Below are 25,215 nucleotides of genomic sequence, written 5' to 3'. Positions count from 1 at the left end.
TCATGACGTAGGTTTACGTAGCTTTATTTTGAAGGCGAATGTTCTCGAGGGCACCCATGTCTGCTCGGACTCACCTCTCGCTTCACGCAGGCTATGGAACCGCAGGCAAGTGTTGCCAAGGAGCATGCGCATGGCGAAGAGTTCCGGGACTTGCCGAGGTTAGCCGGGACCACCGCCCACCCGGCAAAACAGCGAGCAAGCCCTCCACTGAGCGTCGCTGTTTCTTTAAAAATACAGTACCTGTCCATGGTGCTGATTTCATTGTAATGACAGCTGTTGATCTTCTGAGACAAATGGTAACGGTAATGGGTTAATTTATTTCGAACATGCATACAGGTTACACTGGAACACTTCACGTTACAATTCACAATTCCACGTGTCCGATCATTTGTTGTCGGGTTTAATGTTATTGTTTTATTGTTCCTCTGTGTAATAAAATAATATTGGGGAAAATATATATTTTTTCTTTAGTGGTTGCTGTTGTCAAGATCTTTATCATTCTTCAATCCAATCTTTTGTGGTCTGGGTAGCAAAAGGTTTCCACTTTCAGGTCGTCCTGTCCTGCAATATTTCGTGTTGTATTTTGAATGTCATTGAAAAAGCCTCACAAAAAGAACACATTGGAATCATATTTTTAATAAATAAATTGCAGCATCCCACTTCAAAGAAACAGAAAGACATACATTGCTTGGGTGATTATCGTATAAACGCAAGAAGATATGTTCATTCACAATAAAAATGTTATATATATTAAAAAAAAAAGTAAAATGAGTCCAATTCTGACTTCTTCCTGGATGTTTATTGGCAGAGTTGAATGGAGTTTAAAAGATATATTGCTGTGCTTTTTGTTATTTTTTTGTTGCAGGGGGAGGGGCCTCAGGTAAAACATTGTGAGCAGCACCTTGAAAGAAAGATGGGGCAATGCAGCTTTTATCTTGTTGCCTGGCAACCAAAAGTCTGTTGTAACTTCCCGCTTAAGGACGCCGCATCCTTTTCATATGTTACAGTGTACACGTTCTCTCTGACTTGGATTGGGAGCGTTGGGCATACGAGATGATAAAACTAAAGATGTTTATCATGAGAGAGGCTTTTACTTTTTCCTCAAACTCTGCCAGTAAACCAGATGCCTCTAGATGAGGGGTCTTCAAAGTGTGACACAGTGAGCCTCCCCTCAAGAGAAAATAACCCAGCAAAAAATGATTTTCTGGATCATATTTTGTGGCGCTTTCTGCTCACCCCATATTGCCATACAGTAACTCAAGGGTGTCCAAAGTGCAGCCCGCTACTTGTTTTTTCATGGCCCTTGGCATATTGCAAAACTGAAATAAATAAATTTTTAATCAGATATATCATTAGTATGGCTGTCAAATTAATATTTGTAATCAAATTAATCAAACAAATCGAATTAATCATGATTAATTTCCATTTGCAATTGTGTGTGAAATATGCTTTTTACTGTATTTTATGAACATACAGCAGTGCCCTGCCTCTTGCCCGGAGTCAGCTGGGATAGGCTCCAGCATACCACTGCGTCCCTAGTGAGGGTAAGGATGTATTTTCTGGCATTTCTGAGCACACTGAAATGCAGCAAATTGTACTTCCGCAGTAAGAGTTACGCTAATGAGTGTTTTCCTTTGTCTTTCTGTTTTTTTCGACCACACATACGCGCATAATAAAGATGTTAATGTGATTTTCAGGGTGTCCTTGAATGCACCTCTCTGACAATGAGGAAGTGTCGTTCCGTGGAGGACTAGCGGCGTGTTTGTGAGCTAGTGATACCTCCAGTATATGGTGTTGGAATTATACAGTCACTGATGTGTTCAGGTCAAAATAAACATACTTGTGCCTAAAGGGGCAGCCTCCTGGCCAGGGCTGCGTCAAGAAGGGCATTCAGCGTAAAAGCGAAGTCAAAAATATTCATGCGATTAACTTGCTGTGGTGACCCCTGACAGGGAGAAAGTGAAGTACAAAATGTCCCCCTCCACGCATCCTTCCATTTGTATGCACTTGCAGCCCTCAATGGAAAAAGGTTTGGACACCCCTGACATAACTGAAGGTATCTTGGTGGCTTTGATAAAGATGGCTTTCTTTATCTTTGTCGAGGTGCTGCACCTCCCTATGAGGAGGCCTGCCTCACACTTTGAAAGAACTCCTAAGTTCTCTACAATCCAGTCATTACCTCCCACAAACAGTGACATTGTGATTGGGCCCTCCTCCTCCACGCCGCTGCTTTAAGGCTCACACAAAGTCGAGCGTCTTCAATCCTTGTCGCTGTTCGTGAAGAAGGTGCACAGAATCAGAATCTGACTCCTGCTCATCATTCTAATGGTCATCTCTGACTGTTGCTCTTTGACATTGGCCTGAAAAAGAAGGTGCTGGTAACTTCCACTTTGTAAGAAACATGAATGAGGCGACTCTGCAGTGCTGCTGGCGACATCAACATGTCTAGAAGATTTCTACATTGACCTTTGGGCTGCCTTTTAAAAAGCTGGTGGTGGCTTCAGTATGACACGCCGCCATTGTGTGACTTCTCTCAATTTCACTTTGCAAACATGAGGAAGACCTACAGTATATATACCTCTGATTAATCTAATCTAAAGATCTATTTATTCCTTTATTTCCATTTTTCTTTTTTATAAAAGGACGGTTCAGGTGCTGGGTTGTTGATGCCGTCTCCGTGTGGCCACCAGAGGGCGCTGTAAGACCAGAGGTTCCCATAAATTCCTCACTGCCGCCTGTATTATTATTTTTTTTTAATTCTAAAGGAAAATCCAATTTCTTTGCTGGTTTGCACTGTTGCACAAAAGTCAATCTGATTCGCGTAAAGTCTGGTGCCCTTTGACCCCTGCATGGACTGCGCCCTGACCCCCACATGCGTTGTGTGCAGCCAATCCTTTCACAATAAGAGCCTCCCTGCACATTCTTTCGGGTACAAGCTCAAAGAGTCCAAACATAGTGGCATCACACGCTGCTTGTGAGCACCCTGGAGGCGGGGCTGTAGCTGATGAGTGACAGCTCTTGCTCTACCTCCGTCTCCGCCTCTGTCTCTGACAGAGCGCTGATGTTGTGGTACTCTGAGAGGCTCTGCGACGTGCCCCCCATTTGGGTGCCGTCATCCGTTGTGTCCTCCGGGTCGATGGCCAGCCGCCCATTGTCCCCCCGCCCGCCATTGCGGCAGTTACTGTTGCGGTCCACGCCCTCCTTCCTGTGGCTGTCCGCCAGCAGGGGCGTGACGGCGTGCGAGGGGCACGACGATGTCGCTGCTCCCCCCGGTGGGTTCTTGCAGCCCTGTGCGGCAGCATTGGTGCCCATATTGTAGCGGCAGCGGATGTAGCTGGAGAAGGCTCTCCTGTAGGTCTTGTTGAAGAGTGTGTAGACCAGTGGGTTGACCCCCGACGAGATGTAGCCCACCCACACAAAGACGTTGAGCAGTTCATGCAACAGGGATTCATTGCAGGAGCCGCCGCACAGCACGAAGGCGACGTTGGTGATGAAGAAGGGGCACCACATGATGAGGAAGAGGAAGAAGACGATTCCTAGCACCTGGGAAGGATGGAGAGGAAAAAGATGGATTGGACTAGAGGAGAATGCGTGATGCCCTTGATCCTCTTGGATGTGACATTTGTGACATTTAACTTAGCAAACATCTTGAGAAGCCTTTGAGATGAATGTGGATTCAAGAAACTAAAGTAATAGAGCAGCAAGTGCTTGCGACAAGCATGTTAGCGGGTGACTGTAGCAGCTCCAAAGTAAAGTCACGTACCGTACATCTAGAGCGCTAATGATAGATTCGGTCTGGGGACCGGCGGTTATCGGTTATGCCCACCTTGGAGGCCCGCCTCTCGTTCTTGATAGCTTGCATCATTCCCCGTCGCCCATGGCAACCTGAGGCGTCGCTCCGCCCAGGCCCAGCTGCCGGCGAGCTCAGCTGCGACGCGGCCTCCGAGCTAGGAATGAAGCTGACGCTCTCCGATGTGGAGACGCTGAGTAACATGCTAGGGTCCACCCCCTTCAGGCAGCTCAGGGTGTTGCGGCGGCTCTGTGTGGGCGGCGGCTTCAGCTCTGCTTTGGAGAGAGGTTCTAATTTAGAGCGGAGACTTTCAAGGTCAAGTTCTTCCAGGTGAGTTACCTTGTGGTTCCGGGGGGGCGTGCGTGTGGATCTGCGGGAGGTGGACGGCGGGTGGCTGCAAGGTGGCACTAATGGCGGGCGGCCGCAAAGGCTGCTGGGAGGACGTCTTGGCCTCGCACAGGAAGACGGTGGCCTGCCTCTGCAGCACCTGGATGGTGAGGCCGTATGTCACCACCATGATGACCAGCGGGATGAAGAAGGCCACGAAGGAGCCGATCAGAATGAAACGCTCCTCGTTCAGCACGCAGCTGCCATTGACGAAGACTTTGTTCTCGTTGTGGAGGCCAATCACCGGGATGGGCATGGAAACACCTGCATTCAGTACATATTTTTACACGATCAGCTTTCATCCTCCAATGGGCTCCTGGTACATTGGGGCTTTTTCGTAAATAATTTGTACTTTTTGCTTATTAAAATTTTTTGATTTGCTTTGATCAGTTTTAAGGCTAATAGTATGAAACCTGGGCAGGATTTTGTTATTATTTGAAATATCTTTAGATGAAAGGGTGAAAGAGTGAAAATTTACTGAATAAACTCATTTGCGCCAAAAATAATAATGCATCAAAATCTGTGTTGTTGTTTGAAAACAAATATGAAAACAAATATGAAAAAAAGCAATAAAAACATGTTGTTTTTTTTTACTGTGGCTAGGTCTAAAGTGGTTGAAAAGATTCGATTCAGTGAATGTGGGAAAACACGTAATATATTACAGTACATTCTATTATAGTTTGATGAGAGGGACCGTTTTGGGACATAAGAGTACCAAGTGTAGTGTATTTTAAAGGGGGATCAAGGGTTAAACATGGCATCCTTTGTTCTCATGCAGCAGGAAGTCATTGATCATCATCCACTCACAAGACCACCCTGAACTGACATGAAAAACAGTGCACAGGAAGTGGCACAAAAAACAAATCCACAAAGCAATCCACCCTGGATGTGCCATTTCACAATCAGACGTTTAGCTAATGCTAAGCTCTTTAAACGACCCCCATGTTTCGGCAGCTCTCCCACCCACAGGTGCTCATCGTCTCAATCCGACCGTGCTTGCACCATCACTCATCACCGCTCTCCTTGTGCATCACGCAAAGCCTCAGCAGAATTCCAGTGCGGTTGAAATATCCTCCAGGTCTAATGTGCGTGTTTTTACCCCCCCAAGGAAACCTTATGTTGGATGTTTTGTGGCTAATCCGTGTGTATTGATCTCCGTTAAGTCTCTCAGGAATGGTCCAGCATGGAGGAACCTTTGGTAAGAGATGTCTTCCAACCATTCAGTCACACCATGGTGTAACTCTTCTTCTCCTGAACTACAAATATGCCAAAATATGCACCCCTACTGTGTCGCCTATGCTTTTATTTTAAAAAAAATCACATCGTGGCGCTGTTATTAAAGCCCATGAATTTGATGGACATGACATTTCTCATAAAGCTCAACAAAACCCCCACTGTAACTTCAGAGTCTTTATACACATTTACCTTGAAAATGGATACACCCCTTTACTAGGTTTGGGTATCGTTTACATATTATCCAATATCGGTGCCAAATCAGTGCTTTTGAAACCATGCCGGTGCTTAAACAGAGTCCGAACCGGAACTTAAAAAAATGGAAAACATACAGGGTGTCCCAAAAAAAGTATACACACTTTAAATAATTGTAAACAAGGTCTTTATTATAATTTGTTTATTCTCTATTCTCAAACTAACATCCGTTCTGGTCCAGACACTACTGACAACGCAAAGCAATGGAATTGCACACGTCACTAAACAATTTCCTTGGTATTTGCGTGCATTCACGTTCAGTGGCTGCACTCAATTCAGAGACGTTGCAGCGCTCATAGAGTAGACTTTGTCTTTTAGGTATCCCCATAAAAAAGGTCTAGTGGTGTGAGATCTGGTGAACGCGGAGCGTATTCTACAAAACCCCTCCTTCCAATCCACTTGGCAAGATCTCATCAAGGAAGGATGTAACATCGCGATGGTAGTGTGGGCGTGCCCCATCTTGCTGAAAATAAAAGTCCGCATCTTCAAAGTCTTCTAGAATACTTGGCATGACAGACTGTTGCAGCCGATGTAGACATTTTGTCCAAAAAGATTTTGTGACATGAAAGTTGGACAAAATAACAATTAAAATACTTTAACAATATAAATAAAATGACAAAAAATGTCATAATTATCACAGCAAAACCAGCAGGAAGACATAACTCGCAAGATTTTACACCACGGTAAATACATACAGGTACATTCTCTAAACGATGCACAACTGTGGCGATATTAGACTACCGTTCCAACATTAAGTTAATCCTACATGCAAGAGTAATGTATTCATTAAGCAAAATGGAGCTAGTGTAACGACATGCTTGTGATGTAATGTTAATGTTCAGAATTTGACTGTTCGTGAATGCACTTTGCCGTGACCGTGTCTGGTGGATAATGAGGTAGTGTCGTGACAGACATGTTACTTGCACAATATCGCTTTCAAGCAGGTGTTGCAGGTGCCTGAGTCTGCATTAATCTAGATAGTTTCTTTGTTTTTCGGCCCCGGTTACTACCGTTTACGTACACCAGTACGATTACGACACCAAGTTTCGGTAGGGATCCCTAACCTTCAGGGGAAGGACAAGCACATGTGTGTAAAATTTGAGCAAGACTTGTTGAAAAACATGGCCGCCATCAATCAAAATGTCTTACTTAACATCTAATTGGCCAGTTGTTCACCAATGATTATAAAATATTGAGGATAACATTGCAAGCATTTTGAACACAACAAATAACAAACACAAACAATGGTTTAAAGACAATTAACTATGATGAAATGTTATTTTTAAAAAACGCAGTATTTCAATGTTCATGCTGGTTGTAGCCGTTTAATTGTATTTTTAGTTGGGAGGGACAAATTCACAGCAAATTAAGCAAATTGCTCCCAACCTTCCATTGTCTTCTAGACAGTTCTAAAGGTGTTCTCGCCACAAAAAAACCTCCTGGGTTTTAAAGGGTGGCAGTCCAAAGAAGTTGCAAAGCAGATGGAGGGGAGAAGTTTTAAAAGTCATCCCCCTCTAAACTTTCTTCATAGGGCGGTGCTTCGTTTTCTATGTTGCACACACACACACACACACACACACACACACACACACACACACACACACATGCAGAAGAAGACCTTATCCTTGAAATTCATTCTTCTTCCCTCCCCCTTTAATGAGACAATGAGGTGCTCCTGTTCACTCTCTTAATAGCAGCTTCCATCGGTATTTTGTCAGAGGTTTGTCGTTTTTTCAGCACCGGGCGGCCATTAAAAGTGCAGTTAGGGCTGTTCGTGTGCTTCTAGAAACATGTGAGGTCTTGTTAGTGTGGAATTGATGCCTCAGAGTGGAAAAAGTCACCTGAGGGGGCTTGGTGCAATTTAAGGTGCACTTTTACTTTTTTAATCAGGCTAATTTTAGTGATAAGGGTTAGGAAACAGTTATTTCAGGCCTGTCCAATGTGCTGCCTGAATAGGCTGCAAAGGACATAAGAAACAAGAGGTAAAAGTACTGCAAAAAATAGGGCAAAAAAGGGCAATTAGAATTCATAATTACGGAGAACGAGCCCATAAAGCACACACGAACCCTCAATTAATAAAATAAAAAATGCTGAAATTCACTGATTTTCCAACATGCAGAGAAAAATGAAATGGTAAGTGGTCTTTCACTTGTATAGGGAAAAATGTAATTAAAAATGTCTGAAAGCTTCATATCAATAAAAGTGCACTTCAAATTGATTTGATCAGCAGGGTAATTTTCGTGATAAGGTTTAAAAACATTTATTGAATGATGAACAGGCTGCAGAAGAAATGAGAAGTGAAAGCACACATTCTGTGGCGCTTTTGACAAACACGAAGTGCTGACCTATGGATATGGTCCAGACAGCGGCGATCTTCATCATGGCTTTGGTCCTGGAGTTGAAGCGGCTGTGCTCGATTGGGTTGCGGATAGCCACGTAGCGGTCCAGGGAGATGGCGCACAGGTGCATGATGGAGGCAGTGGAAAAGAGTACGTCCAGGTAGATCCAGATGGGACACAAGGCGCTGGGCAGGGGCCAGGCATAGTCTGGGGAGGAAGAAGGATGACTACTTTAATAGTAGCAGTAACAGCAAAGGTCCTATTTGGACTACAACTATGTGTGGTGTTGCGTCACATTCATTGGAGACGACGGGCTGAAGGCGGTAGAGGTAGAGACATGGCAGCAAGCAAGTCGTGACAGGGATGGCAGAGCACAGCGCAGCGGGTGGGAATAAAGGCTTAACGAGAGCCCAAAGTGCTTCCCATCAGCATGCTGCGGCATCTAATGAACCTTCATGTTCAACATCAAACAACAGTGAAGAAGTGGTGCTCGCTTGCCGCCATGTTTGTTTGTAATGGCTTTTAGAACACCTTTGGTAGGAACTAGAACAAAGATGACAAGCGAAGCACCCCCACTCCAAAACCTTCCCCATCGTCCCGTTAGAGTAGACACTGGTGTAGCTGCAAACCAACTCCACATTTTCTTCCATTTTCGCATATGATCGAAGGCTAAAACGTCACAATGGACGCTCTGCCAGTGCCGCCATTGTTCCCTGCCCGAACCGAGTTAATCATAAATGTTTTCCCCCAGGAGACGCCAGCCTGTCAGAGCGACTGCCAGATGCAGAAATTGAATGACAAATCATTTAGTGAGGGCCTCGACTTGACATTTATTCCACAAATTTGTTGTCCTGTCAGGATAAAAGCCTCGTCGCATTAGACGAGAAGCCTCGGCAAAAGACCAGATAGAAAAAAAAGAAGTTATTTTCTATGCATTTTCACGGGGTCAGTGGAAATGGACTTTGCTTGTCCCCTGTGTACAGGATCATAGTATGCAGCATCTCCATGATCCTTCATACGGCATTGCTGTTTTGCACCTTTTCATGGAAATAACTTTCTTACAATGGCCTTACAGTTTGGAGAAAAAGAGCCCTCTGCTGCTTTGGTATGTGCTTGACTGCACCTAATTAGTATACATAAACACCTTCCTCTCACCAAATGTAAGGACATGTAGGAGGGAGGGATTGGAGTTCGTAAACATGGATGTCAGAGGTAAAGTGTATCGGTGTGAGCTGAAAAGTGCTGTCTAGTCTCTGGAAGCAGTCATTGCAGGCCACATAAAAATGATGAAGCGGGCCAGATGAGGACTGTGTTTAGGGAGTGACGATGGGGATACAAGAAGGCAAAATTCAAAATTTTAAATATGGTTGCATCACTTCCTGCCATGCTAATGTGCCAAATCCAGTCTGTGTTGTGGGCGAAAAGAAGTATGTTCTGTCCTTTGGATTTAAACTTAAAAAGAAACTATCCATAACTTTCTATGAAGGTATTGAATACGTGCTTGCCTGCCCTATATTGTTACAATAAACTGGAATAAAATCACCTAGGGATTATCTTTTTGGATTGAATCTTAGAAAGTGAGACAGCAGTGCTGCACACAGCATATGTAGTGCAGAGTACACCAATGATCTCAGGTGAGAAACATTAATAGACCTGTGACACAAAGCCCTGATTTTTTACTGTCCCAGAGCACGTTACATTTTTAAGGACAGACCATATGATGTATACCACATGATCGCCAGAGTACAAATCAAGAGTCTGAATACTTTCTCAAGTTTAGAACACATAAATTGGAGGCTAACTAATTAGCTTGGTAGCTTGCTACATTCTATGAGCAGCGACCGTCTCTTATGTCCCTGCAGTAAACCTGTGGCCTGCCAATACAGGGAGGAAAGTATTGGAGAATTTCCTGCAAATGTGTTTTCATGTGGATTTCCGCTGGCAAACAATATGCAAAGGAGTTACTGTATTATTTTAGCAAGTTCACTACTTTGGAGGTCATGCATGTCGGAGACAGCTGGCGAGCAGTTGGTGTTCGATATCAGGAGGAGAAACCTGCATGAGTAAGACTGATGAACATTCCATGACTTTGGACAGACACGTTAGAACATAAACAGAACTAAACATAATATTACTTCAAAAGACAGTGTTGGGATACTCACCGTACAGGATGTTGATGAGGGAGATTGGCATGACCAGGATGCCGACCAGCATGTCAGCCACTGCCAAGGACCTCAGGAAGAAATTGGTGGCGTTTTGGAGCTTCTTCTCCAGTGACACAGCCAGGATGACCAGGATGTTGCCACCGACGGTCAGCGCTATGATGACCAGGATGAGCAGCGCCGGCCAATTCTTCTCCTTCATAGGCGAGCTGGTGATGTTTTCCTGAGTCAGGTTGTCCACACCCGCGCTCATGGCTGCTGACGCTGCAGCACCAACGCCCCCAAGTCCCGTCGCCATGGCCAGGCTCTGGTTGAGCTCCAGGGAGCTGTTCCCCGGCCAGGATGTCCATCCGGTGACCTCCAGGGAGGTGGTGGCGGTGGTGCTGCCAAATCCACCAAGAGGAGCCCTTGCCGGGCTGCCCATCCCGGAGGAGAGAGCCTTAACCTGTTGGAGGTTGTAGAAGGCAGGGCTCACTCGGCATTGAGGGAGACTTACTTGAGGATTTGGGAGGGGATTTTTCTACAAAGGACTCTTAAACAAAGAAACATTGGGCTTCAGAAAGGGAAGGGAAGGGAAGGGATGTCCAGGACACTTCCTGGTGTGTCCTAGTCACATCCACTTCTGGAATTAAAAGAGAGCTCCAGTCTCTCTCGTCTAGATCTTGAAACTGGATGAGTCATGTTGATGGAGATTGGATTTTGACCTTGTTGCGGTCTCGGGATTATCTGTGGAGGGAATTGATAAAAGAGTGTTAAAGAGTTTAATTAGGGTTGTTTTTTGTCTTCAACACCAATAATCATCCATTATTTTCTCAATCTTTTCTAATTTAAGCTTTGCTGCCTGCCACCTCATCTGTTTGCTGATTTTTTTCCTTTTTCCTCTCACCATCCATGCATCGATCCAGCCTCTCCACTTCCTTTTTCTCCTTTTGCAAATAAGCTGAGCTACTTAAGAGTCTGAAAACCTAAATGGCAATATAAATTGTCGAATGAGTCAGCAGTGTTGATGCTGCAAGAGTACCTACTGTCCTCGCTGTTTAACCTTACTGCGCAGATGGTTCAGTGATTTATTCCATTCCCTCCTCTGCATCTTTTCCGGGAGGACGACACTAAATCTGAACGCTCCATCAACTAGGAGCAACACCTCCAGTGCCATCTGGACCACACCGAGGTGATTTCATACCAAGTGAGGGACACAGTGACCATTATCCCCGCAGCACAACGCTGCAACTGAGCATTCCATCTAGAGAACACGCCCAACATCTGGTTTGAGGTATAAAATAAGACTGGATGATGCAAAGGAGAACCTTCCCTAGGTTCCCTAGGTCGGAATATCAAAGGCAACATTTCATAAATTTGACTCATGAAGCGAACCTCCATCCATCTTCTATGCTGCTTATCTTCACTAGGGTGACGGGTTTGCTGGAGCCTATCCCAGCTGACTCTGGGCGAGAGGCGGGGTACACCATGGACTGGGCGTCAGCCAATCTCTGGGAATATATAGACAACCACTCACACTCTCATTCATACCTATGGACAATTTTAGAATCGGCAATTAACCTAACATGCATGTTTTTGGAATGTGGGAGAAAACCGGAGAAAACCCACACATGGGGAGAACATGCAAACTCCACGATATTCAAACCTAGATCTTCCCAATCTCCTGACTGTGTGGCCAACATGCTAACCACTAGGCCACCGTGCAGCCCATGAAGAGAACCTGTGTTATTAAATTCCCTTATATGCCTAATTACCGTAATAAGCATCTTCCTTCCTGTCGCCTACATAAGGACATGGAGGGAAGGGATTAAACTTCTTAAACATGAACTTCTGAGCTAAAGTGCTCTTGGTATGGACTGTGTCTAGTGTCTGGAAGCAGTCATTGTAGGCCAAATCAAAGTGATGATGTGGACCACATTTGGCCAGAAGCCTTATGTTTGCCAGATGAGCAGGATGGGGATACCAGAAAGCAAAATTCAACCAATATTATGACAGCAGCTACTTAAAATATGGTTGTGTTGCTTCCTGCCATGCGAATGTGCCAAATCCCTTCTTTGCTGTGTGCGGTAAGAAGTTTGTTGTCTGGATGTAAAGTGTACTATCCAGAACTTTCTACAATGGAAAATGTAATGGAATGGCATTGTTGGTCACTCCCACACAAGTTCTTGTGTAAGACTGAATTTTCGGTGCTACCAAAATCACAACGAGAGCAAGATTCTGTAGCAAAATGGACGGTGAAAATTCATACCAATGGCGGGTCAGTATTCATTTTGTGTGTTTTGTCCAGTGTTTTCATTTGATATTTTTCTTTTTTTTGTTTTTCATTGTTTTCTTTGTTGGTAAATGATGCAAATGATTGTAATGCATTAGCATTACTATGAGGTCTGTCCGAGCCTTGACTGAAACAAGCTGGCCCATGGGCTCAAAAAGGTTGGGATTCATTTTTTGTCGAGCTCAAAAAACATCTCAAAAGCTTGAAAACATCTCATGTGGTGCTTTAAACCCACCCACGTAACCTTGTGAAGGAGGCTCTCTGTAGTGCGACTTGCAAAAGCTTGTGTTTGCACATATGTCTCTGACTGGAAGAATGTGTTCTCAAAGAGTGAGAGACTGTGAAAAGCAGCGAGACGCAATTTCGTGTATGCGTGGATGTTTCAGGTTGAAGCGAGAGTCTCGGTGTGGCAAGTCACAGATTAAAAAGCCAGCGCGGATGAATGCGGGGGCTCCAGCCGAGAGGGGGTGGGGGTTTCTTTTCGGGTCGATAGTCGATGATAACGTGAGGAAGTAGGAAACACACTCTAGATTTGTGTTTGGCCTGTTACAATTTACAATACTGCAAGATTTGCAAACTATTTGTGTTTCAACTATATATTGCTGTGTGTGAGACTGAGGTATCTGAAAATAGACATAAGCGGTTATGCTGAGTGCCACTGAGAAAGACGTCAATGAGATGTGACATGATGTGCCAGCGATGATACAGATGAGAAAGATGTGAAAAAGATAATGATGTGAGATGACATGAGAAAGCTAATATGAAACTGACCATGTGACAGGACATGAGAAACATGACATGAAAGTAGTCACATGCAATCACGTGAGACAGGTAATAATGTCAGACGGCATGACAAAGTTGATATGGCATGAGAAACAGGATATGAAAGTGACGACATGCGCCGGATAATGTCAAATGATATGTGAGGATGACAGGAGAGAATGATGATGAAGTGATGAAGCCATGGGAAAGATCATGAAATGTGAGACGACATGGAAACAGTTTGAAAATGATGACATGAGACAGGTGTGTCAAGTGATATACAAAAGATTATGTGAGATGACATGAGAAAAAGGTGATTGAAAGAAGACATGAGAGAAATATGACAAATAGATGATATCATAAGAAAAAGAAAGATGATGTGAAAGACATAAACGTTGATTTTTTTGGCCTTGTTCTTGATCATTGTCATCGGTTGTTTACATTAGAAAAGACATTGCCGTATGTTTGCTTCCAGAGTACCACGGGCCACTTTTTTGTTTGCTTAAATCATAGCTGCTCTGTGAGATAAAACAGGGAGGAGAAAATGGGATGGAGGGATTTTGCTCCTACTAAACTTCCAATTGAGCTGCTTTTGTGTGTGTGTGTGGTTTGGAGCTTATGGGTCAAGGGTTTATGTTTGGTATCAGTAAACAAGCTGTACTGTAACTGCGGGCCAATGACCAAATACTAGCTTACAGTGGTGTGAAAAAGTGTTTGCCCCCTTCCTGATTTCTTATTTTTTCTGTATGTTTGTCACTCTTAAATGTTTCAGATCATCAAACAAATGTAAGTATTAGTCAATGACAACACAACTAAACACAAAATGCAGTTTTTAAATGAAACTTTTGATTATTAAGAGAGAAAAAAATTCATACCCACATGGTCTTTGTGAAAAAGTGATTGCGGCGCCGCCCCCCCAACAAAGAAATAAAGCCATTTCTAAAACTTTGGGACTCCAGCGAACCACAGTAAGAGTCATGATTCACAAATGGCGAAAACATGGAACAGTGGTGAACCTTCCCAGGAGTGGCTGGCCAACCAAAATTACTCCAAGAGTGCAGCGATGACTCATCCAAGAGGTCACATTTCAGAAAAAGAACACCATACCAACAGTAAAACATGGTGGTGGTAGTGTGATGGTCTGGGGCTGTTTTGCTGCTTCAGGACCTGGAAGACTTGCTGTGAAAAATGGAACTAGAATTCTGCTGTCCACCAAAAAATCTTGAAGTAGAATATCTACATTTCTATATATATCTGTTCGTGTCCTCAAGCTAAAACAAACTTGGGTTCTGCAGCAGGACAATGATCCAAAACACACCAGCAAGTCCACCTCTGAATGGCTGAAGAAAAACAAAGTGAAGACTTTGGAGTGGCCTAGTCAAAGTCCTGACCTGAATCCTATTGAGATGCTGTGGCTTGACCTTAAAAAGGCGCTTCATGCTAGAAAACCCTCCAGTGTGGCTGAATGACAACAATTCTGCAAAAATGAGTGGGCCAAAATTCCTCCACAGCGGTCTAAGAGATTCATTGCAAGTTATTGCAAACGCTTGATTGCAGTTGTTGCTGCGAAGGGTGGCCCAACCAGTTTTTAGGTTTAGGGGGCAATCATTATTTCATGTAGGTCTGGATTTTTTTTCTCCCTTAATAATAAAACATTTCATTTAAAAACTGCATTTTGTGTTCAGTTGTGTTGTCATTGACTAATATTTAAATTAGTTTAATCATCTCAAACATGATTGTGACAAGAAATCAGGAAGGGGGCAAACATTTTTTCACACCACTGTATGTCCTGCTTCCTGTCTTTCCCGCAAAGAAGACAGCAATATGTGACACAATATGCCATTGTGGGTGCCCCAAACAAATAGACTAAACTGCCAATGGATCCCCACATCCTAATTAAAAACATTTCTCCTTTCATGTGATTTAAGTTTTACACCCTATTCTCATTGCACTCTGAGTCTTATTGCTTTGCGCTTCTTTTAATCATCTTAATTGTCTGTGTTTATTATAGTGTTGTCTTTTAATATGGTTTCACGCTCACTATATTACATTTTGCTGTGGGTCTTTCTTTTATTCATGTAAAGCACATTGAACTGCCTTTGTGTGTGAAATGAGCTATAAAAATGAACTGGTTGGCTTATTAATGATATTGTTATTGTTGTTGTTATGGTATTATTGTCATGAATGTTACTACTATTTCCCAACACTAACCCTGAGGGCTTGATTGGATCACTTCTCACCTTGGGATCGATGCGTCCACCGTTAGCGAGTAGGCCCCCCGACGTCGCCTCGCTTTTTCTGCCGTGCTCCGTCATGTGTCACTCCACACCCCCAGAGTGGCAGCTCAGGATCATCCATTTGCCTGTGGGGACAGACGTTTTTTTTTTTTAATTTTCCATCAATTTGGGGAAGAAGTGAGGTACATATCAATCAAAAAGAGTCAGACCTATCTGTGCTCCGCAATGCTAGTTATTGCTAACTTGTTAGCTGATTTTAGGCCAACATTGTGAATGACACTCGTAGTAAACACTAACCACGTGATGATGAACTGTGTTGTTCTGTCAAAGGAGTCGTTTTCATCAGCACTAAGCCACCCGGCCACCTAATGGACTGCACAGATGGAGTGCCATTACACAGCCACCACTGGCAGGATTTTATATGTGTATGTGTGTGATAACAGCTTCAAGCTTTTAAATGTTGTGTTTCATGTATGACAATCTTTTGTGCCAGGACTCTCAATCAAAAGCAGCTATTTACACCCCTACAAAGTCCATATGGGGAAGTGAGAGATGCTTCATATATTATTATTCTTATATTCAATAACGGGAAGGATTATGTAAGACAGATGACAGACAGATTTGACAATTTCAAAAGTGTGAGATGTTATGAGAAAAGTATGAGCTCATGTCATGAGATTTTCTGAGGGGACATGATAAATATGATGGGTCGCGTTAATACAAAACATACGCTGTAAGAAACATGATATAAAAGTGATGATGTGATGTGACATGAAAGATAACGTGCTTGTGATGTCAGATGACATGAGTGAAAGATGACGTGACATGGCGTGAGAAAAAGATGAGAAGGCGATGCCATGAAAAAATGGTGGGAAAGTGATTATTTAACGATTTAAAGTGATGTGAGATAAATATGGGACCATGCATGAGAGAGATGGTGTGAAAGTGATTGAGGTCACATGAGAAAGATGATGTGTTGTGTTATTGTGAAACAGGTGATGTACGCTCAACGAAAAAAGACAACAACTCTTACGTATTTGCTCCCGTCTTTCAGGAGCTCACCTCAAAGCCCAAAGATCTAAAACGTTTTCTATGTACACAAGAGGCCTATCTCTCTCAAATAGGGGCGTCACAAGATCTCGCGAGATTTCTCATTCCGAAAAAAAATGTCTCATGGGCACTATGCCTGGGATGATAACAAATACATCAATTAATCACACAATTAATGAAAAGGAAGGTGATAATTTTGCCGGTGTAACCCGACCTGCTTCACACTGCCCACACCGGGGCTCGAACACAGGACCTTCGCAATGGGAGACGAAAGCGCTGACCACACGGCCAAAAGCCCGGACTGTCGACCGCGTCTTCAGCGCAACTCTCAAGGCAGAGGGAGTGAGGTTTTACCAACGTACACTCGCACAGCCTCACAGGCTGGCATCCGTTACACCGGCCTTATTACATTGCCATGTGCCCGCGTGTCTGTCTTCGTCATCTCTCGAGGGTTCATAGGTTGCATTGGTTTCTGCACGTTCGTGTGTTTGGTCCATAGAACGGCATGAACGGGCTTTTATCAGTCATAGTCACTTCGTCTTCGTCTCAGTGGGTGGAGGCGGGGCCGCTACCATACACACAGGGTGCAGAAGAGGGTAACATAGTAGAAATTAAATTAAGTAGCAATATATTATATTTTTTCATTGTACTTTTCTTAAAAGTAACATTACAATCTTGTCTCCTCTTGTCAATCGTGTGTATTGTCTCATCTCGTGACACCCCTAGACTCAATAAAAGGCCACAGACTAGCACGCCTGCTAGTGATGTGAGATGAAAAACATCATCTGAAAGTGATTTTGAGAGGTGACAAGTAAAAGTTATGACACGAGAAACATGTTGACTTGCGATGGCATAAGAAAGGTGTGCGGGAACTGATGATGTGAAGTGACACGGGAGAAAGCTGATGTGATGAACTGATGACTTGAGATGACATGAGACAGAATGATGTGAGATTATACGTGAGAGATGATGTGAAATGACCTGTGTTGGGAGTAACGGCGGTAAAAACAACATCACTAACGCCATTAGTGTTTTCCAGTAAAGGTGACTCTAATTACTATTTAAACACTAGAATATCGTAACTGTTAGCAACAGTGAAATGATGAGGCCCGTGATTATGCACTGATGTCTACGAGCTGTTATCTACTCAGCGAGTGCACAGGACAGGAGCCGCAAATAAAAGTTTGTTTTTTTTCTGATTGTCTTTCTTTGGTGGGGGCATAGGGGTGACAGACATAAGTAATGATGATTGGCTGAAGGTAGAGCTGGGTGGTATGGACCAAAACTCATATCCCGATATATTTATGTTGAATATCGATATACGATATATATCCCGATGTTTTTTCCACACAGTGAGTTTAGACAAAGTCAAATATGCGTGTGAAGTTGTTTCATTAAAATTTAAAAAAATCTTAGAAAAATAGCCGCTAAAATAAAATAGGCCATTCTCTTTTTGAAATAAATATAGAAAAAGTAAAATATAATCATCAATCTTCTTTGTGACAAACATTTAGCGATACACAAATCCTCAACTAATACCAAAAGCACAAAAGAACAAAATATGAAATAAAGTACCCTGTTTAAGAGGACATTTTTAAATGTCAGCAGCAACTCAAAAATACTTCACTTTGAGCAGTATTACTTTTTTAGAAAGCAGAACATCGTCGGAGAGCCAAAAAAGTGAGAAAAAACACCTTAATTTTGTTCAGAACTACAAATAAACTTCTTAATTTATTCATTCAAAATTGGCCATCCCTTCATCAAAATCTAATAATTTTAATATTTTATCTTGGCTAGTGCCTCTCAAAGTCAATCTGATCTAGATCTGTCACCTCCAGCCTCCACCTTTTAGCTTTACAGCTGAGTGTAAAACTTGTCATGCACACGTTTCTAGTGGTAGCAGGAATAGGACCAGCCTCATCATGCATTTGAAGCAGCATCACACAAAACAGCATGAGGAGTTTCGCAAGGCCATGACTACCTCAAACATCTGCTGCAAGCATGAGCAACTCCCTAAAGTCCTTTTCTATAACAGAAAAAGTGCCAGCCCCGTCGCTGGTGAAGGTTTCAACGCTTCAATGAGCACCTCGAGCTTCACTTTTTATGCCTGTTGTGGATAAAACTATACAGCAGATGCAGTGTAAGTAAATGGGTCAGTTTTTGTCAGTTTTTCTCATTCCTACTGTTAGTGACTATTGTTCTCTGAGTAATATCACTTGATGAAGCCTTTTGTTAAATTCCATGCTACAAAACAAGTAATAAAGGTATGTATGGTTCGTATCGGCCGATATTCAGGGCTGCAATATAGACATAGAATCAGAAGTGAAAAGGTTGTATCGGGATAATCCTATATTTTATGTCCCAGAGCAAAGCATTGTCCACACCAGTTGTGAGTAACATCTCTCAATGCCACTACAAAGCTAAATCTGAAGTCTTTTACATATTTTAAGGTTTCAAAATTAATTCATTCCGTTACTAATTCTACTAAATAATTACAAAATAATTACTAATAGGAATTATGTTGCACAGCTGGCCTGAGAACGCCGTGGTGTCGTTCCGGTGGAGCTGGAGGAGGTGGCCGGGGACCGGGAAATATGGGCTTCCCTACTGCTGCCCCCAAGACCTGGATCCAGATAAGCGGAGGAAAATGGATGGATTGATGGATGTTACTAATTCAATTTGGGAAAGTAGCTGGAAACTGTCACTGATTACTTTTTTTTTTTTTTTTTTTTCCCCTGTCCTGTCCAGCCTTTAAAGCAGATAGAATTGTATACCTAAATGCCGTCAAGTGCTCAACAGATTTACTCTGCCAGAGAGAAGTGTGATATACACTTCCCCTGTCATACAAAATTTATTCGACCTTGATGCTTGTTATAAAGCAAATTTGGAGCGCCCGGACCGGAGCAGGAGGGGACAGAGAAGAAGAGAAAAGGAAACGGGGGGGGGGGGGGGGGCGAGAGGGGACAAAAACAAAAAAAAGAGAGACAAGAGACAAGGACAACAGCAGCAACAACAACAATTGTGACAGAACAACAGAAACATACCGAACGACATCAGCAAATAAATGTCCGTGACAACTATAAAGACGAACAAGGATAAAGGACAAATCAATATCAACAACCACAATGACAAAGCTGTCAATGACAATCAGACATAATAGCAGTCATGAAATGATGACCTATGACAGTGATCACAATGACAATACTGCATTGAAACAGTCACACACAATAGCAGTCATGAAATGATGAATTATGATAGTGATCACCATGATAATACCGCATTGAAACAGTCACACATAACTGTAGTAATGAAATGATTATCCATGATAGTGAATAGAATCAAAGTTACTGTAATGCACATCATTGTAAAAAAAAAAAAAATACATATACACACATATATACATACATACACATACATAAATACATATATACATATATATATATATATATATATATATATATATATATATATATATATATATATACACATATATACCGCACATACACACATATATATATATAGTCATACTGCTGAAATCACCGTCGCTGTAATAAAACCAACAACATAATAACACCCTGGATAACTCAGTGAGTAATGTGGGGAAGTACGTATGTACTGTGAGTGTGCATATGTACAGGTATCTCTGTATGTAAGGAAGACTTCATATATATATAAAGGTGCAGGAATGTGTGGGCGTGTGATTGTCACTGAGAGTGCATGAAAGGAAAGGGGCCGCCTTCCACCTCCCAGAGAGCCCCGCCCCAAATAGCAAGGCCGGGCCCCGGCCGCCAGAAGGCCACCAGGCCCATAGGGGCAGGCAGCACAAAGATCAGTGCCCCAAGAGCCAGCCCAGAGAGCCAGCCCAGAGAGCCCCCCACTGATTACTTTTTTAATGTAACTTGTCCAACACTGGAAATGACAGGAGAAGTGAGATGGGTGAAGTGACAAAGACCTTGCGAGCGATGATCTGAGTTAAATAAAGTGAGGTTGCATGAAGAACATGCATTGAAGTAGATATGAGAGAAATTCCATGATACAATAAGAAAGAGAAGATGGTGTAACTTTATGTACTAGGATGTGTACCACTGTCAACCGAATGGAAGCATTTAGTTTTGTCACAGCATGTTTAGCTTCTTCCACAAACAGAAAAATGCCTGCTGGGTTGCTTTCCTAAGCAGCTTCTCTGTGAGCACATATGACGACACACTCCAGTGTGCTTTTTGTGTGCACGCTTCGCTTTTGTGCGGCTGTCAAAAATTCCATTAAAGACCAACTGATGTGTCAACAACAAGACAACAATGGTCATCCCATGTGCCATGAAATAAAAGGCAATCTGATGATTAAAAAAAAAAAAAAAAAAAAAACAGGTAGAAATAGCTGTTTCACCTTGATTCATGGTTCGCTTGACCACTCTTTCTTTTAGCTACAGCATCTGCTCAGTGGCAAGTTCTGCTCATGATGCTTTCTAGTCCCAAAAAAACTGAAAATAATGTAGATGCGACACAGGATTGTAACAATGAGAACAGCCTCTCTGTTGTTGCCATGGTTACCTAGCATCACCTACTTTGGACCAACTAGTACACATACCAGGTTGTGTTAGCAGTCAGTAGCATTTAGCTTGTACATTTATTGGCTTTTTTTTAAGCATCTGCACACTCCACACTACTAGGAGGAGCCCTCTAGCAAAAACACCCATTTATTCCTTGAGCGGACGGTATACTTTCTATTGATTAGAAATGGTGCATGTGTACATAAATGTTAAACTACAGCACATGCCAGAGCTGTACTGGAGATTGCATATTGACATTTGCAAAGACAAAGCAAGCATCTAACATATCCAAAATGGCTGCATTGCTATTTGCAGCCTGCCCAGAATTCAAACACACAACTGCTGGAGTATGCAGAGACCACCAGATGGAGCCCAGTGGAGGTTTGCGGTGCGATGATGTGGCCAGCATATGTGTAAAAGCATTACATGCTTGCCGCAGCAGACATGATGGGCAAACCTATTTGCAGGGCTGGAAACGTTAAAATTGTGTGCGTATAAAATTGGCGGAGTACATGACTCAGCTTGTGGATTGAATGTAAATGACACCATGCTAATCATGTATTATAAAAATGGGTTTAGATGTATCTGCCAAGGCACAGCAAACCCGGAAGGCATTCTGTTTCATAAAGCTACTAGACTTATTAGAAGATAATGTATGGCAAATTGCATTCACATGTCAAGGCGGTAGATTTAAATGCATGCTTCATTCACAAAAAAAAAACTTTGGCTTTTTTCTACCTTAATGATATACTTTAAAACCATCTTTTCAACCTGTGATGAATAAGAATTATTCAGCGTGGAGGCGATGGGTCCCAAAACAAGACGTCTATGAATGCAGTGGGCGCTCGAAGATGTCACAGCCACTCGAGGATGACGCACAACCTTCACATTATACAACCTTCTGCGCGGCAACACATCCTTGGCTCTTGACAACGACGTGTGTGTGTTTATGTGTGTGTGCTTTTGTGTCTTCATTATCAAAAAGGTCTCCTTAAATGTAAGTATTTATGGTGATGCGACACAAACACCTGCTGTGGGCTTTTTGTCTCGGTGGTGATGTGGAGCATCATGCCGCGAGCTATTAAGATGGATTATAGCTGCGTTTACGTGCTGTTCATGGCAATGGTAATGACTGCCTCTTGTCACTCTTGCCTCCGTTCTCTTTGTTTTTGTCCTTCTGTCTACACAACACAGACACGGAGGTGGGATAACTTTTAACACACAACACGGACAAGGCCACTAATGTGATGAAGACATCAAAGCACAAATTCACTGCAATGTGCCAACGAAACAATGGTAACTTCATGACAGCGCTTCCATCTGCTTGGGTGCTTTGAGACGGAGTGTGCAGAGCACCAAGGGGGAGGCGGAGGAAAGTGAAAATACAATAAAAAAAAGTGTTGTCAAGGTGGTCTTTGCCCTTGAGTGGGTAGCATCCCACTCCTCCATCCTCCTCCTGCTGTCCATCCATCCACCCAGCCATCCATCTCCTAAGTCACCTTTCTTTTCTTTTTCCTGCTTTGTATATTCATATCATGTTCCTCCTTCTGCCTCCAACTTTAAAGACTCCCTGAAAGCATCGAGCCACCCTGGGCTGTGGGTCACAAACCCAAAACACCCAACAAATATTGGCACTTATGAGCTGGTCCAAAGTGCTGGAGGCCCATTGGTGGTCAGGTCACACACACCTCAGCGATATTAGCAACTTTATACTGGAGATTTATGAACGTGCAGCGAACAGGTCAAAATTTGAGCTTAAAGGTTCCACTCATATATGAATGTATCATGTATTCAACTATTTAAAATAAACCTCAAAGGTGTCACAGTAGTGTATTGAAAGTGTGTTGTCCAAAGTCTAGCCTTGATGCTGGAATTTAGACAGCTTAAGAGTGCTTTTAGTAAGCCCTACCGAGACAATTTTCAGTCTGAAATGTTGTACGATTACCATCGTTACGACATCTTGAGTATGGGATTGTTTACTTTTCCAAGCTAAAACAGCATTTTCATTGCACTCATGTGATAAATACTTCTACAGTATTTACTTATCAGTGCTTGGAAGAGATGGGCCATTTTTAAGGGGCTTTGCACTATTTATTTATTGTGTATTATTAATTGGACTGAAGGTTAAGACTTGTGTTTTTTTCATTGTTGTATTTTATATCGATCGATAGATGGATGGATGTTTATTGTCATTGCACACAGTATACAACGAAACTTAGTTTGGTGGCTCCACTTCCATTTCTAGCAACATTAAGACAAGTTAAACCTTAAATGTTCCAAATCCAAATTTAACGGGTATAAAAATATACATACAGGTATATAATATACAATGTAAAATATTGATCCCATCAAAGAAAAGATGTTCATTATTCAAGTCTTTTTTTGGTCTGTGTCTAAGCAATATATAATATACAGCAAGCTTGGTGATATGATGTGCTCTATAACACATTTGAAAATACTGTAAGAATGCCACTTTCCTATAATTGGTATGTTTATTTTATAATGTAAGATTAATATTTACATCATCAAACAATCAAATCATATATCGTATAGTCTCAAATTGTTCTGTTTTTCAAAATATCATATTAGAATCGTATCGCTACTCGTGTATCTAGATTCGAATGGAATCGTCTATCACAAAGAGATTTACATCCTTACCTGCAGTGTGAATGTAGCCAAAAAGAACTTTTGCCGACATGTGTGAGCACCTTTCCCCAAGTCTCACATGGCAAAATACGCCTTTCGATGACGTATAGGAAGGATATATGCGACCCAAGCAATCAGACTGCCGTAACATCAGATACACATTGGATTTATGTCTACATACAAAAGAGGCCTGGGTCGCATTTGAAAAAAATCAGATACAGGTCATATATGAGCACAAAAATGAAAAAAGAATTGACCTGGAGTGTGAACGTAGCCCCAGTGATCTCCTCCTCAACAGGCCCTCCAGACTCGGGCCAGTCATCTTCTGCTGGAGGTCTTGGACCATGAAGTCCCATGCAGACCTCTCTGACTGCTCCCCAGTGACTTCAAGACTGGCTAATCAGGCATGAAATAAAAATAAAACACTGAAGGGCCATGGTGTTATGCTTTTCTTTTAGAAGAAACAAAATCATCTATTCCAAGGTTTTGCATCTGATGTATATGTCATTTTTGAAAAGAGCACAAACGGTGTTTATCTAAAAGGACAAGGTCAAGTTGTTTTGTTAGCTTAAATGTGATGGCATCTGCTCCGGTCCTTGCTTTGTGTGCCGGCCGCTTCACTCTAATTGGCGGCAAACAACAAGACACCACCACTCGAATGCTGATAGCATATAGCGCCATTGTCACATTCTTTCCCGCCATTCCATTCATCCCAAATGCTTTCTCTCTCGCTCATTCAGACGCAGACATGAACACACATATCAGAAGCGGCAGCGGTGGGTGGGTAATGCACCATGAAATGAAATATGGAGCAAGATTTCAACAGAGGCTTACCAATCAGCAGGCGTGCTGTCACTCCAAGCTAAAGATGTTTGCTGTTTGGCTGTGCATCACACTGAGAGCTATTCCTCATATTTAGACCACCTTATTAAGGCACAGTCACAATAATAAACCTCTGTAAAGGTAGTATTTGAATGCAACTCATGTATTGGATGGTGCAGGTGTATAACATTATAGAAATATAGTAATGTCCATCATTACAATCATTCATACATGACTAAAGCTCACTTTTTTTAACTCCTGAACACCTGCACACAAAACTGGAAAAAAAAAAAGGTTTTCTGACAAATACACCACATGGTGATACTGTTATTAAACCCCATAAGTCTAATTGATTTGAAATTCCTCACACAAAAATACCCACTGTAACATTTGAGTGTTTGAGTGTTGAATCACCATGAAAGTTGGTAACCACCTTTAGGTGACTGAAAAGCACGTCAATAAAATTTGAGCAAGATTGGTTGAAAATCATGGCCACCATCAAGCAAAATGTCTTCTAACTTAACTGTCCGTAAGTTGTAATGATGATAAAACTATGAGGGTCCAGTGGTTAGCATGTTGACCACAGAGTCAGGAGATCGGGAAGATCTGGGTTCGAATCTCCGTTGGGCTTCTCTGTGTGGAGTTTGCATGTTCTCCCCGTGCGTGTGTGGGTTTTCTCCGGGTATTCCGGTTTCCTCCCACATTCCAAAA

General features: G+C 42.5%; 1 protein-coding gene across 5 annotated transcripts in view; it reads right to left on the bottom strand.

Moving 5' to 3' along the window:
* Window positions 1–345: 345 nt before the first annotated feature.
* Window positions 346–25,215, bottom strand: part of htr2cl1 (5-hydroxytryptamine (serotonin) receptor 2C, G protein-coupled-like 1) — an 81,809-nt gene continuing 56,939 nt past the window's right edge. For 3 of the 5 annotated variants that reach the window (XM_054753096.1, XM_054753094.1, XM_054753097.1), the window contains 6 exons: window positions 15,441–15,562; window positions 10,167–10,892; window positions 8,011–8,211; window positions 4,130–4,441; window positions 3,827–4,065; window positions 346–3,543 (listed from right to left, as the gene is read on the bottom strand). In XM_054753096.1, coding sequence (XP_054609071.1) covers window positions 2,962–3,543; window positions 3,827–4,065; window positions 4,130–4,441; window positions 8,011–8,211; window positions 10,167–10,590 — 1,758 coding nt within the window. In that variant the 5' untranslated portion in view covers window positions 10,591–10,892; window positions 15,441–15,562 and the 3' untranslated portion in view covers window positions 346–2,961. Of the gene's footprint in view, window positions 3,544–3,826; window positions 4,066–4,129; window positions 4,442–8,010; window positions 8,212–10,166; window positions 10,893–15,440; window positions 15,563–23,939; window positions 24,076–25,215 lie in introns of those variants that run through there. The other 2 variants (XM_054753098.1, XM_054753099.1) reach the window with 2 other exon arrangements.

Source organism: Dunckerocampus dactyliophorus, chromosome 15 (genome assembly GCF_027744805.1).
Source record: "Dunckerocampus dactyliophorus isolate RoL2022-P2 chromosome 15, RoL_Ddac_1.1, whole genome shotgun sequence".
Taxonomy (NCBI): Eukaryota; Metazoa; Chordata; class Actinopteri; order Syngnathiformes; family Syngnathidae; genus Dunckerocampus; species Dunckerocampus dactyliophorus.
The sequence above is the reverse complement of the archived record's forward strand: the minus strand, read 5'-3'. Positions and strand labels throughout refer to the sequence as shown.